Raw genomic sequence first — 14,653 nt, 5'->3', positions numbered from 1 at the left:
TGAACTGGACTCGGATACTATGGTATCGATGTTACTGGATGAAAAAGTGCAGAAATTGTGGGAATTGGTAGGGTTAGCTGGTTCTGCTAAGAAAGACGTTAAAAGGTGATGCGATCTTTAATTGGGTCTTTGAATTTTGCGTGCAGGGTGATCCTGATGGGACGGGCTTTTATAATGCAGCTGTCTGCTTCTATGGCGAGGGTCCTGAGGCAGCATCATTTCATTTGGGTTTCTAAGAGTTTGGGAGACATTTTTAGAATCCTTTTATGGGGTGCGTATTATGCAGCAGGAGTTGGTATTCAATAGGGATTTGGAATTTTATTCAATTGCAGCAAAGGTGTGAGGTTTCAGGATGTACTGGCAAGGGGAATGGTGATCTGGCAGCTGGCCTCAGTCATGGGTGGAGAATGGTGTTACAAGGAACAAAGTTCTTGGAGTTGTTTCCCCATAGTGTTGGCTTTGTGGGGTCAGCACCTTAGGGACAGGAAGGTTGTGTTTTGGTACAACAATTGTGGGGAGTGGTGGAAGTTATAAATCAGTTGGTGAAATGTCAGAGTTTCGGCAATGTTGCGGGAATTGGTGGTATGTTTGAGTTAGAATGTTTCGGCTACTGCCAGGCATGTTCCTGAGGTGGACAACTCAATAGCGGATGCTCTCTCTCGTTTTAAATGGGATGTCTTTCAGAGACTGGCCCCGAAAGCAGAAGCGATTGGAGCAGAAGTCCCAGAATATCTTTGGAAGTCTGGCCTGAAGGAGCACGGGACATGATTTGGACTTCAGTTACGTCAAGAATGTGGGCACCATACATGCGGGGCAGAGGTGGTGTGTCCTGTTTTGAGTGCTGGAGGATGGTGTGTGTGTGTGTGTGGGGGGGGGGGATCTGTTTCTGAATTTGCAATGTTACAGTATATTTCAGGTGGGGTATTCATTGGCACTGGTGAGGGTGCACTGGGCGGGGTTTTTCATTTTTTCCAAGATTTTAGGTTGGGGTAATCCGATGGGTAGTTTTGCAGTCAAGCGTATGTAAGGAATTGGGGTACAGGGGGGTAGTTAAGGATAAGCAGAGATTCGTTATGAGGAATTGCTGGTTATTTTGCATTTGCTGGAGGTCTGTTGGGTTGGATTCTGAAGTGGTGTTTCAGGTTGCATTTTCATTTGCCTTCTTTGGGGCTTTGTGTATGGGAGAGCTGGTGACTGAATCTAGTGTGTGTCCAGGGACTGGGGGGGGGGGTGTTTGCCGTTGGCAAAATATGTCTGGTTTTGAGGATCACATTTTGTTTAGAATACACAGATCTAAGGTAGATCAGGGATGCAAGGGTCACACTTACTTTGAGGTGGGCGTTTCACTCCTAGGTATTTCCAGTCAGGTGTGTGCAGGCCTTTTTGCGAATCAGGCCAGTGGTGGCGGGGCGCCGGTATCACATTATCAGTTTGCAAGTGTATTGAGGTTGGTGATAGCTCATTTGGGGTGGGATGTGAGTGTGTATAAAACGCACTCTTTTAGAATTAGTGTGGCAACTAGTGCAGTGGAGGCAGGTCTGTTGGATGATCAGATTTGTGAAATTGGAAGATGGCCTTCTAAGGTTTTTACATCATACGTGAGGCGAATTTTAGGAAGTGCCTGTTGCAATGGATATGAGGCTTTGGAGTGGTCACTTTTTTGTGTGCATTTTTCAGAGCTGCGGGAAGATGGAATCTATTATGGGTATGCCTGGGTCGTGGGCCACTCATTTGTTCATTGGGCATGTTGCAGGGGTATGAAGCACCCGTATGGAATGGATAAGAAAATTATTCCTTACCTAATTTTCGTTCCTGTAGTACCGCGGATCAGTCCAGATAGTGGTTTGTGTCTCCCTTCCAGCAGATGGAGTCAGAGAAAAGCTTGAAGGGTGCTCTTTTATAGCCTGGAGCGCCCTCTGCGTCCCTTCAGTATAGAGTATATCAAAGCAAGAAGAAACCATGTAATAGATCAAGTAAACCAACCTCAAACTGTAACTATGTACAAGAATGTTTTGATTAGAAATTGAAGTGAGAACAAACTTGCAAAAGGAACCACTGGCAATACACGAACAGTCCTCATACTGTTAATCATTCGAGCTGATATTCAAAAGTACTTAGGGTGGGTGTCTGGACTGATCCGTGGTACTACAGGAACGAAAATTAGCAGGTAAGGAATAATTTTATTTTCCCTGTACGTACCCGGATCAGTCCAGACAGTGGTATGTACCAAAGATTCCCTACGTAGGGTGGTCCCCGGATAGCCCTGCTCGAATGACCTGGGCATCAAAGGAGCCAAAACCCAGTGACTGGAGATTTAAGCGATAGTGACGTGCAAAAGTGTGCAACGATTTCCAGGTAGCTGCTCTGCATATGTCCTGCGGCGAGACTGCCTGGCTTTCTGCCCAGGAAGCTGCTTGAGCATGAAGCGAATGAGCCTTGATGCCCTCTGGAGGTGGCCGACCAGCACCAACGTACGCTGAAGAGATTGCTTCCTTTAACTAATGAGCAATTGTGGTTTTAGAAGCCTTGTTCCCCCTTTTGGGTCCGCTCTACAGGACAAAGATGGTCCGATAGGCGGAATTCATTCGTAACCTCCAGATATCGAATTAGGACGTGCTTGGCATCGAGCAGTCTAAGTTCTCTGGGATCCTCGTCAGGGAAGGATGGTAGTTCCACTGACTGATTCAAATGAAAGGCAGAGACCACCTTTGGCAGGAAAGATGGAACTGTGCTCAAGGATACTCCCGAATCTGTGAAACGGAGGGAAGGCTCCCTGCATGACAAAGCTTGAAGCTCCGAGATCCAGCGGGCAGAACAGATGGACACCAGCCCTCTTTGAGGGAGCTCTTCTCAGCGGCTCAAAAGGAGGACCACCTAGAATCTGAGTTCCTTTAGAAACCGGACTATATCAGGATGTGACGAAAGAGGAGCTCCATCCAGGTGATGGACAAAGGAATCAAGGGCTGCCACCTGAACCCTCAGGGAATTGTATGCCAACCCCTTCTCCAGGCCTCGCTGTAAGAATAGTATTCTGGACTACTGAAGCACGAGGTGGAGATACACCTATGGATTCACACCAGGTCTCAAAGACTTTCCACACCCGCACGTAGGAGGTAGAAGTGGAACGTTCCTAGCTTTCAGGAGGGTCGAAATAACATCCTCCGTGTAGCCCCATCTCCTCAACCTGCGCCTCTCAAAAACCAGGCCGCAAGACAGAAGCGATCTGCCCGGTCGAAAAATACAGGACCCTGACGCAGAAGGTTGGGAAGATGTCCCAGGTGGAGAGGTCCGTCCACTGCGAGGTTGACTAGGTCTGCAAACCACGGCCTTCGTGGCCATTCCGGCATCACTAGAATTACAGGACCTTGGTGAAGCTCTATTCTTCGAAGCACCTTTCCCACCAGGGGTCATGGCGGGAACACGTAACGTAGGAGGTTATGCGGCCATGGGAGGACTAGGGCATCCACTCCTTCCGCGCCGTGCTCCCTTCTGCGACTAAAGAAGCGCAAGCCTTCGCGTTCTTTTGAGTGGCCATCAGATCCAGATGGGGAGTCCCTCACCGGGCGAAGAGAGCCACTGCATTCTCGGAGAGTTCCCACCCTCCGGGATCTATGTGTTGACAGCTTAAGAAATCCGCTTGGACATTGTCAACTCCTGCTATGTGGGACGCCACCAGGTGGGAGAGGTGGAGTGCCATCCACGCCAATAACTTGTCCGTCTCCTGAGAGACCTGGCGGCTTTGTTCCTCCTTGATGGTTGATGTACGCTACTGTAGTGGCGTTGACGGCGAGTATCCTTATGGCTTGGAGATGAACTAGGGGGCAGAAACGCTTCAAAGCAAGACGAACCACTCTGGTTTCGAGAGAATTGATCGGCCACGTCACTTGCACAGACATCCATCGTCCCTGTGCCAACTGATCCAGACAGTGAAAGAATTTAAGAAGGAATGAGAGAGAGAAATCTAAAATTCTATCCTGCTGAAGCTGAAATGGGGAACTGCATGTTCTGCAACCTTCATCTGCTGGAGTCAGAGAAATATTGAAGGGACGCAGAGGGCGCTCCAGGCTATAAGAGAGCACCCCTTCAAGCTTTTCTCTGACTCCATCTGCTGGAAGGGAGACACAACCCACTGTCTGGACTGATCCAGGTACGTACAGGGAACTGAGATTAGCAGCATCTGTAAAGCAGGTGCGTTGGTTTAGGGAACGTGGGATGCATTGGGATCAGATGGTGCTTATGCTGCAGAGATTGATGGAGAAATATCTGGCATCAGAGGTTGTGGTTTTGCATCTTCAGGGAAATGATTTGAGGGTATGGACATATAGGGAATTTGTGAGTGCTGCCAGGAAGGATTTGAGTGTTATGAATGTTATGGACGCTACTTGATTTGGGTGGTCGGATGTAATTATGCATTTTAAGTTAAGGGAGCAGCCTCTTTGGAAGAAAGATATTAAGATCAATCGTCAGGTTGGGGGTTGGCTGGAGACGCATGAAGGGTTTAGAATTAAGCATGAGTGGGTGGGGGATAATTGTTCTGGCCTGTATCAGTCAGATGGGGTGCATTTATCAGATATTGGGATTGATCTTTTTAACAACTCTTTCCAGGACCCTTTGGAGAGGTTTCTCATTTAGAGAGTAGCTGCAGTGGGGGGGGGGGGGGGGGGGGGAGTGGAACAAGGTCCACTGGTGTCATCCTTGTTTGTGGCGGGTAACTTGATCCTAAGTTAAATTTTGGGCTTTGTCGTGTAGGGGGTCATGGCAGGGCAGGTGTAGCTAGTGAGGCTACTACACGTGTCAGGTATGCACAGTGGGGGTTGCTGTGCGAGTTGTAGGTTTTCCTTGCTGGGATGTGGCAAGGGGACTGGTAATGGCAGTGGTTGTGAGGTAAGGTGTGGGAGGTGTGTTAACAGTATGTCACTAGGCCTTGGTGATGTACCAGTGGTTGAAGGGAAACATTTGTTGCTGGGGGGGGGGGGGGGGGGGGGGGAAGGATGCGTTTTGGTTTAGGCTCAAGTTATTTGTATATGCATAATAAACTCTGGCCATTTGTATCCCATTTTGGTATTTGTGTGCATTTTTTTGAAGGGAGAATGGGAGAGGGGATAGAAGGGAATGACTATTGTCCCGCCTTCTCCATGTTACTAATAAAGCAAGCTCACTTCAACAGGACCCATGACCATTTTGTCTCTGAAAATGAAGTTCCTTAAGGTTATAGCTTATACAGAAGCTCTATTAGATGCAGTGTGCCAAAGCATAAGGGTAAAAATGTTTCATATGCAAAACATTTAATGTCTCCTTAGTAAGCATTATCATTCCAAATCTAAAGTTAATCTACTTGATTACTTTAAAGTTTGAGACAAATCTAGAAATCAGACCTTTGTTCTCAGCTCCCCAGATTCCCTTTCAAATTAAAATAAGGCTCTTCTCATCTCTAGTTCTTGCATTTGCTAAGCAGCAAGTAATTTTTCATTAGTGTCAACAATGTTTGTAGAATTATGCTACATTACCCTTTGATTAAGACGTTATTTTGCCTTATAAACTATGATAGCTACAAAAGATGACTTATGGTGCCATAACCCAAGCTGGAAGCCTAAAAGAAAGAGAACAGGGAAACTAATAAACAGGTCGATACTGTAAGACCGCGGGAGAGCGGACGAACGCCCTGCTCTCCCGGCGCGCGCACCAGCCCTTCGCCGGTTCGGGCGATACAGTATTTAAATGAGGTGACGCGGGAAAAACGGGGAAAAGGAGGCGCTAGGGACATTAGCGCGTCCCTAGCGCCTCCTTTTGGCCTGGAGCGGCGGCTGTCAGCGGGTTTGACAGCCGACGCTCAATTTTGCCGGTGTCGGTTCTCGAGCCCACTGACAGCCACGGGCTCGGAAACCGGACGCCGGCAAAATTGAGCGTCCAGTTTTCGGCCCAACAGCCGCGGGCCGAATTCAAATTTTTTTTTTTTTTTTTTTACTTTTTTTTTTACTTTTGGGGACCTCCGACTTAATATTATATTAAGTCGGAGGGTGCACAGAAAAGCAGTTTTTACTGCTTTTCTGTGCACTTTCCTGGCGCCAGAAGAAATTAGCGCCGACCTTTGGGTCGGCGCTAATTTCTTAGAGTAAAATGTGCGGCTTGGCTGCACATTTTACTTACTGGATCCCGCGCGCATACCTAATAGGGCCATCAACATGCATTTGCATGTTGAGGGCGCTATTAGGTGCCGCGGGTGGGCCGCGTGTTTTCCTCCCCTTACTGAATAAGGGGTAAGGGAAAACACGCGTCCAGAGCAGGCTGACAGTGCGCTCCGACGGAGCACACTTTACTGTATCGACCTGAAAGGAAGGAGAGGTGTTAAACCAAAACCCACACACAAAAGCTTACCTTATTTATCTTTTCCTTTGGATGTGTCAAAAGATTTGGAAAATGAGTCAGAACATCACAGTTTAGGACCACTTGTGTCTGTTCATCTGTACCAGTAACAATGTTGCCTACTGCTCTCAGTGCTGCTGTCTAAAAATAAAAAGTTGCATTACCAATTGCAATTGTATATTTAAAAGCAAAAGATCCACAAAATCAAACTAGTGTATCAGGAAGTGGAAAAGGAAAAAAACAGTATATTGTTATGCTAAGTAAAGAGTGTAAACAAGCAGGAAATTAGGTTACTTAACTATAAGTGGTGACATAACAATGAAGATACATCACTAGTGTCATTATTTCATTATATCCAATATAATATATTTCCCAAAGAAAAGCCTACATATATTCAAAGTGATAAAACACTCAAGGACCTTTACTACATAGTACGCTCCTTAAGTTAAAACACAATTGCTTACCTATAACAGGTATTCTCCAAGGACAGCAGGATGTCAGTCCTCACACATGGGTGACATCATCCGATGGATGACTTATGTCAAAAGTTTCTAGAACTCTGACTGTGCCTCACTGAGCATACCCACGCATGCAATTATGCCCTTAAATCCACAAGGGATCCCTTCAATCATATTTTAGCTTTAAAAAAAAAAAAAAAAAAAAGCAGAAACCAACTTCAAGGGGATGTAGGTGGGTATCAGGACATTCTGCTATCCTTGGAAAATACCTGTTACAGGTAAGCAGCTGCTTTTTCAGAGGACAAACAGGATGGCAATCCTCATCACACATAGGGAATCTCTAGCTACAGGCTGCCCTCAATGGGAAAAAGGAGAAGTGCCAATGGACACAAAAATATTTGTTGGTAACAAGCCTTTTTACTATTTTAAACTTAACCCTATGAGGGACAGCCTAGAACAAAACTTGGCCCTAGGAAGGAAGAGAGTTGGATTCTACAGATTGAACAAATTCCACAGGACAGATTGGCCAAAATTATTGTAGCAGCAGCCATCCCTGTCCAATACAGCAGTTAAATGTGAATGTGTGAAAATAATTTCACATAGCAGCATTGCAGATCTCCTCCACAGGGACTGACTGCAGGTGAGCCACTAATACTGCCATGGCTTAACTGATTCAGCCCTGCCTAAGTACAATAGGAGATGCAGTTTACTAGCCAGATAATCTGTTTGGCAACAGCAATCCCCAGCTGTTTAAAAAATACAGTAGTTGGGTGGACTTTCTATGGGCTTCAGTCTGCTCCAGGTAGAAGGCCAAGGCTCTTTTTTCAGTTCAAACTCTGCAATGCTTGTTCACCTTCGTGGCCATATGGCCTGGGGAAAAAAAGTGATTGAAAGACTAATGACTGGTTAAGATGAAATTCAACACCACCTTAGGCAGAAACTTAGTGTGCTCTTATGCACCCATCCTATTATGAATTTGGTATAAGGTGGGTAAGTTACTAGAGCTTGGAGCTCACAGACTGTCTGCTAAAATGACTGCCATCAACAACAAAACCTAGGGCAGTGCCTTCAAGTCACAGGAATGCAGTGGCTCAAATGGGAGGCTAAATAAAACAGGCCCAGCATAAACCAGACAACTAAAGGCTTCAGAGATGGGCTTAGCCATAAGGTGAATTTTACGGCATTAGTTTTGAGACCAATGTAGAGGGTAAATCAAGTAGTTATGTGAAAAAGGAGAAAGAACTAAGGTCTTTTGCTTACACCACAGAGCAAACCTCCTCCACTTAAATCTATAGGATTTTCTAGTGGAATCCTCTTGAAGGTAAAAACTTGAGACACATTGTCTGATAACTCACAGGGCTACAATTTCAACCACAGGTGATAGACAGGAACTTTTATGTTGGAATGGTACAACCTGCCCTGATCCAGAGTAATGAGATCTGAGGAAGGCACCCTTAGAATTCCAGTGTTCTATGTCCTTCCAAAGGTACACAAATCCCTTTTTAATCCTCCTGGACTTCCCATTATCTCTAGTAAGGGCTCAGTATTAGAACTTTTATCCAAATTTGTGGACCATTTTCTAAAACCTTTACTATCTTTGATTAGATCAGTGGTTCCCAATCCTGTCCTGGGGACCCCCCCAGCCAGTCAGGTTTTCACGATATCCACACTGAATATGCATGAGAGAAAATTTGCGTGTTATGATCTTGTGTGGGACTCTAGCCAATTTACTGCATCCACAGAATCCTTGCATTTACCACCAGATCATGTCCTACTAAGTAAGCTTAGATTTTGAAGCTCTATTCAAATATTCCAACACCAAGCCCTAGCTACAGTAAGACATGCCCCTAGATCAATGACTTTTTGCTTACTCTCACCTGTTTAGCTTTGACCAAGAATTACTTCAAATTTGACAATTGTTTCTTTCTTCAGACTAAAGGTACAGCAATGGGGGCCACTATGGCCCCTGATATTGCTTGTCTGTATGTGGCCGAATTTGAAGATTCTATCTACATGTCAACATTCTGGCCCTTGATTGTGACATGGCAGATTTTAATAGATTTTTTCATCTTGCTAGATACTGAAATTCAACTATATGTGTTCTTTGATTGGCTCAATGTCCAAAACCCTAATTTAAAACTCATGCACTATCAGTGATTCCCAAATATCCTTTTTGGATGCTTGGTCATTATCCAGTATAAGAAACTTGTGACTTCCATATACAAAAAAAGCACGGACAGAAATACCCTCCTATCATACAACAGCCACCACCTGCACTCTTGTGACAGTATATCTATAGAACAGTTCTTCCACCTTAGACGTACATGTTCTTCCCACCAGAATTTCATGGTTCAAGTCAAATCTGTGTGTCAGCAATTCTATGAACGAGGATACCCCCCGGAGGGTAATAAAGCAGGCATATAAACATGCTCTCCATGTTATTAGGGACTTGTTTCATCAATGACCTAAGGAACCTTTGGCAGGTCTCATGTGTATACTCGTTTTCATCACTGGCTAGTCAAATCTGTAAATCCATACATTCCCATTCGTCAATGCTTACTCCTCTTAATTGCTTTAAAGATTTACCACATTTTGCCTTTTACTGTTGCTGGAATTTAAGAGATATAGTGTCCTCTGATTTCAACACAGAGGATAGTTCACCCCAGATTTCTACTAGTCATCAACCTCTTGGTAAATGCCATGCATGCGATCTATCCCTGACACTTGACGTTCCCGCATAAATTGCGGTTTTCAACTAATTTAACATGAATAGTATATATCATTAGATGCCCCTTTCATCTACTGTATGTAGGGAAGACATCCCTGTTTGAAAACGTGCATTTTTGAACGCTGTAGCGTCATTCGGTGGCATATTGAATCTGCTCCCCTTACTACACATTGGCACAGAAAGAATCATTTGATCACAGACCTGCGCTTTTGTGCCACTGATTTGGTTCCTCCTAGACACTGGAGTGGGGATAGGAATCATATGCTCATATAGAAAGAACAAAAATGTATTTTCAAATTACAATCATTACATCCAGCAGGACTTAATCAAGAAAATGAATGGTCTGCCTTTATGTAGATCCATGCAATGGGTGATTTTCTACAAAGGGCATTTCTGTTTTAATTGGCTAGTCTAAGCAATGTGTTTGTGAGCGCCGTTGTTTAAACTCCTTGCTCTTAATTTGGCCTATCCCTATGTCTAAGAGTCTATGGTATGCTTGTTAGGTAATAGTACACCACGTTCTATTTCTAGACCTGTGACTTTACATTCTGCTTTATAGTGGGTCTATGTAATTCTATCAATGCAAGAGGAAATGTGTGAAATGCTTGTTATGATGGGCTCCCCTAAGCCAACTGATTCTTCGTGCCATTTTTTCAATTTCTATCTCCAGTATCTAAGCTGCCCTATGTAATCCTATCACTGCAAGGGGTAAAGCAGAGTTGCTTACCTGTAACAGGTGTTCTCCCAGGACAGCAGGATGTTAGTCCTCACATATGGGTGATATCAGATGGAGCCCTGTCACAGAATACTTTTTTCAAAGTTTCTAGAACTTTGACTGGCACACTGAGCATGCTCAGCATGCCACTAACCCTGTAGCCACCAGGGGTCCCCTTCAGTCTCGTTTGTAGCAAAAGTACGAGCAAAAAATAAAATAAGAAAACTAACGAACCCCAACTCCGCAGGGTGGTGGGTGGGTTTCCTGCTGTCCTGGGAGAACACCTGATACAGGTAAGCAACTCTTTCTCCCAGGACAAGCAGGATGGTAGTCCTCACATATGGGTGAATAGCAAGCTACAGGCTGACTCGTAGAAAGAAGCCAATCAGCACTCAAAATGTGCAAAAGGCACAACAACTGTGGTGCTGTTGGCAAGGATGAGGCAGCCTGAAATTCACAAGTCGAAGTAGGATGAGTTGGGTTTCTATACTGGAAATAAGTTTCATAGGACAGACTGGCCAAAGATGGAGTCTTGTTTTCCCAGCCTTGTAGTGGGCTGCGAAGGTGTGGAGAGAGTTCCAAGTCGCAGCTCTGCAGATGTCTGCAATCGGTACTGAACGATCATGTGCTTCTGAGGTTGCCATGGCCCTGACCGAGTGTGTCTTCACTTGTCCCTGAAGTGGAAGGCCTGCTTGCTGGTAGCAGAATTCAATGCAGTTTGCCAACCAGTTGGAGAGTGTCTGCTTTCCCACCGCAACTCCAACCTTGCTTTTATCAAAAGATACAAAGAATTGGGCGGATTTCCTATGGACTGCGGTGCGGTCTATATAAAATGCAAGAGCACGCTTACAATCCAAGGTGTGCGCAGAGCTCACTCACCCGGGTGAGAGTGAGGCCTTGGAAAGAAAGTGGGCAAGACTATGGACTGATTTAAATAGAGAGGCAGTCCTAGAATGCATAAAGTGGATACCGCATTGCCCAAAGCTCCAGAAGTTTATTTGATGGGTCGCTTCGGCTGTTGTCCAAGTCCCTTGAGTTTGAAAGCCTTGGACATGGGCTCCCCAACCTAGGTTGGAGGCGTCCGTGGTTAAGGTCACCTGAAGAGCCGGTTGCTGGAAAGGAAGACCCACTTTCAAGTTGGCTTTGTGTGTCCACCAGGTAAGGGACAGACTAAGCTGGCTGGTGATATGTACCAGGGACGAAACGGTTGAGTAGCTTGTCACCACAGATTTGAGAGTCCATTGTATCACTCTCATGGCGAGGCGTGCCATTGGGGTGACGTGGACTGTTGCAGAGCCAATCCCCCTGTTGTAGTAGTGGAAGCATGGTGCCCAGGGACACCATTCGGAACCGTTCCTTGTGAAGAAATGTGTTTAAGGCACGGAGATCCAGAATAGGCCGGAGGCTGCCGGTCTTTTTTGGAATTAGGAAATACCTGGAGTAGAAACCTTTTTCCTGCTGACCCAGTGGAACCGGATCCACGGCTCGGGTCAAGAGCTCTGACTTGAGTAGTCTTGTGTGACTGTCCCAGCTCCAGAATGGAATGGATGGGAAGTCTGGGGGTATTTTTGCAAAATTTAGACTGTAACCGTGTGTTATGATGGATAATACCCACTGGTCCATGGTAATTGGGTGCCAATTGGTTGCAAAGTGGCAAAGACTGCCCCCCACCGGAGGATGGCTGCTGCTCTCTGGAAAGGAGTCAAAATCCAGCCGCAGAGCCAGCTTGTGGAGCTAGCTCTGGCCTAGGTGTTCTCGCTTGTCGTGCACAGGACGCAGGAGGGAAATATCTGTGTGGCCTGTAGAATTGTTTCCTGGTGTCCCTATGTGTTTCCCTGCGGGCTATGGAGGGAATGTCTGCGGAGACAGTTTGCAACTAACGCAGGGTCTCATGATGGTCTTTTAACTGGGCCATTGCGTCCTGAATCTTGTCCCCGAACAGGTTTGTCTCCTGTACAAGATAGATCTGAAGTTTGTCCTGCACGTCCGGGCGTAGGTCTGATGCTTTGAGCCAGGCCCAGCGCCTAGCACTGATGCCTGCTGCTGAGACTCTAGATGCTATTTCAAAAGAATTGTAGGTTTGCCTGCTTCCAATCCTTTTGTAGGATGGAGGACAAGGTCTCCTGTTGTTGCTGTGTTAATGTCTCTGCAAACTCCTGGACTTGTTTCCAGAGATTTCTATTATATTGGGTCATGTATAATTGATATGCTGCTATTCGCGCTATCAACATGGACCTCTGGAAAACTCTTCGCCCCAATGCATCCAATACCTTCTGTTCCTTACCAGGAGCAGCAGATGAATGTGGATGTGATCGTTTAGCCTTTTTCTGAGCTGATTCCACAACTAAAGAATGGTGGGGCAGCTGACTTTTCTGAAAACCTGGTGCTTGCTGGACCAGGTATGTAGCATCTGTCTTTCTGTTGACTGGAGGTACAGTACCTGGATGGTCCCACAGGCGGTGCAAGAGGTCAAGAAGGACTTCGTGCACTGGTATCGCTATTATCTCCTTTGGAGAGTCTACAAACTGTAAGACCTCCAACTTTTTGTGGCAAGAATCTTCCTCAGTCACCAGTGGAAAAGGAATAGTCTCAGACATCTTTGACAAAATTGGCAAGGAAAGGTCTTCCGGAAGAGATAGTCGCCTCTCTTCCGGAGGTGAAGGCTCTGAGTAACTCCTCGGAAGCTTGTGAAGAATCATCTGAGAATGCATCTCACCATGGGTCATAGGGACTCTCCTTTCCCTGGAGGACTTCCTGAAGGAGGAAGTATGCCAAAGCCGAAAGGATGGGAAGGCATTGATTGATGCAGCACCGGCATCGAGGGAATCTGTGCTGCCATCGAGGGCACTGGGGGAAATGAGGTGCGCTTGGGCACAGATAGCCCCAATGGACCTGGAATGGGTTCAGGCATCGGTGGTTCCCGTGGAGGGATTTGGCCGGGAACAGATTCTTCCTCCTCCGAGGAATCCGGCCTCGATGGACGACTGTGCCAGCGTGTGCGGTGGCAGAGGTTGAGTAGGCAAGGCACCGATGAGCGTATTGAAGCGCTCAAGAAGTGGTGCAAACAGAGGGAGGCGGTTCTGGTGCCAGTGGCGGTTGGAAGCCTCATAAGACATTCAGCACTGCCTCTTGGACCATGCGGTCCAATTCCTCCCGAGAGGCCAGCATGGGTGGCACGGCAATCAGGGTAGGAGGCAGGCTAGGCATCACCGGAGCTTCCATGGAGGCCTGTGGAGGCTCGGTGCCCAGCACTGGTATTGGGTGGGGAACGCCCAGTGGTCCCGGGTCTTCGATGGCGTCTGTGACTGATGGTCACCCGCTCCATGATGTTCCTGGCGGGGCGTCTCCGAGGTCGATGGACCCTCTCCGGTCGATGGCGCTTGAACTGGCAATGGAGCAGAACGTTTTGAACCAAATAAGTGCTCCATCTTGTCCAGGCGAGCATGACGGCCTTTGGGGATCATTTGTGCGCAACTAGGGCATAGACGGACATCGTGCGAGGGACCTAAGCACAAAAACGCAAACTGTGTGCGGGTCCGTGATGGACATGGTCCTCGGACTTTCGGGGCATTTTCAGAACCCGGTCGCCATCGTAAAAAAAGGCGGGCGTGCGGTCGATGACTGTCGGGCACAGAGGAGAAATGCCACTGGGAATAGAACGCAAACTACGGGGAAACACCGAGCGCCGGAGGGAACGGTGCACGATGGGGGACCCCAGTGAGGGTGATTTTGGAAGATTAAACTTCAAAAGTTCCATGAGGAAAGTTGTGAGAAGTTTCTCAGAGCTCCTAAACCGCGAGGCAACTGCTGCGTGGGAAAAAAAAAAAGACTAAAGGGGGACCCCTGTTGGCTACAGGGTTAGTGGCATGCTGGGCATGCTCAGTGTGCCAGTCAAAGTTCTAGAAAGTTTGACAAGTGTTCCGTGACGGCTCCATCTGATGTCACCCATACATGAGGACTGACATCCTGCTTGTCCTGGGAGAATGTCTGAAATGTTTGAAATGATTATGATTGACTCCCCTAAGCCATGTGGACTCTGCACCATTTTTTCAAATCCCTGCCATTGTTCTATTTATATTTCTAGTATCTAAGCTGCTTTTAGACAGGGATTGATTCATCTATTTGATTGGCTACCCTTAGTCATGTGATTTTTCACACTCTTTTCGGAGTCTTTTTAACCCTCCACTCTGGAGCTGTTCTCTGTATATCACCAAGCTATGAATATCACTGGGTTATAAGCTTCTGCATGGTATTCTAGGTATATATCTGTTTGTTTTTGTATTTATTTAGCATATTTATATACCGTTTTACCAATCAAAGATTGAACAAAGCGGTTTACAGCCATAAAAATAAAATCAAATGATAATAAATTCAAATAAAAATATAAAG

At 46.3% G+C, this 14,653-nt stretch overlaps 1 protein-coding gene across 3 annotated transcripts in view; it reads right to left on the bottom strand.

Annotated features, from left to right (window-relative positions):
• KPNA3 (karyopherin subunit alpha 3) overlaps positions 1–14,653 on the bottom strand; it is a 276,618-nt gene that overhangs the window by 66,074 nt on the left and 195,891 nt on the right. For all 3 annotated transcript variants that reach the window (XM_029602832.1, XM_029602829.1, XM_029602833.1), the window contains one exon: positions 6,376–6,504. In XM_029602832.1, coding sequence (XP_029458692.1) covers positions 6,376–6,504 — 129 coding nt within the window. The remainder of the gene's footprint in view (positions 1–6,375; positions 6,505–14,653) is intronic.

The sequence above is a fragment of the Rhinatrema bivittatum genome, chromosome 5, assembly GCF_901001135.1.
Source record: "Rhinatrema bivittatum chromosome 5, aRhiBiv1.1, whole genome shotgun sequence".
NCBI classification, from domain to species: Eukaryota; Metazoa; Chordata; class Amphibia; order Gymnophiona; family Rhinatrematidae; genus Rhinatrema; species Rhinatrema bivittatum.
The sequence above is the reverse complement of the archived record's forward strand: the minus strand, read 5'-3'. Positions and strand labels throughout refer to the sequence as shown.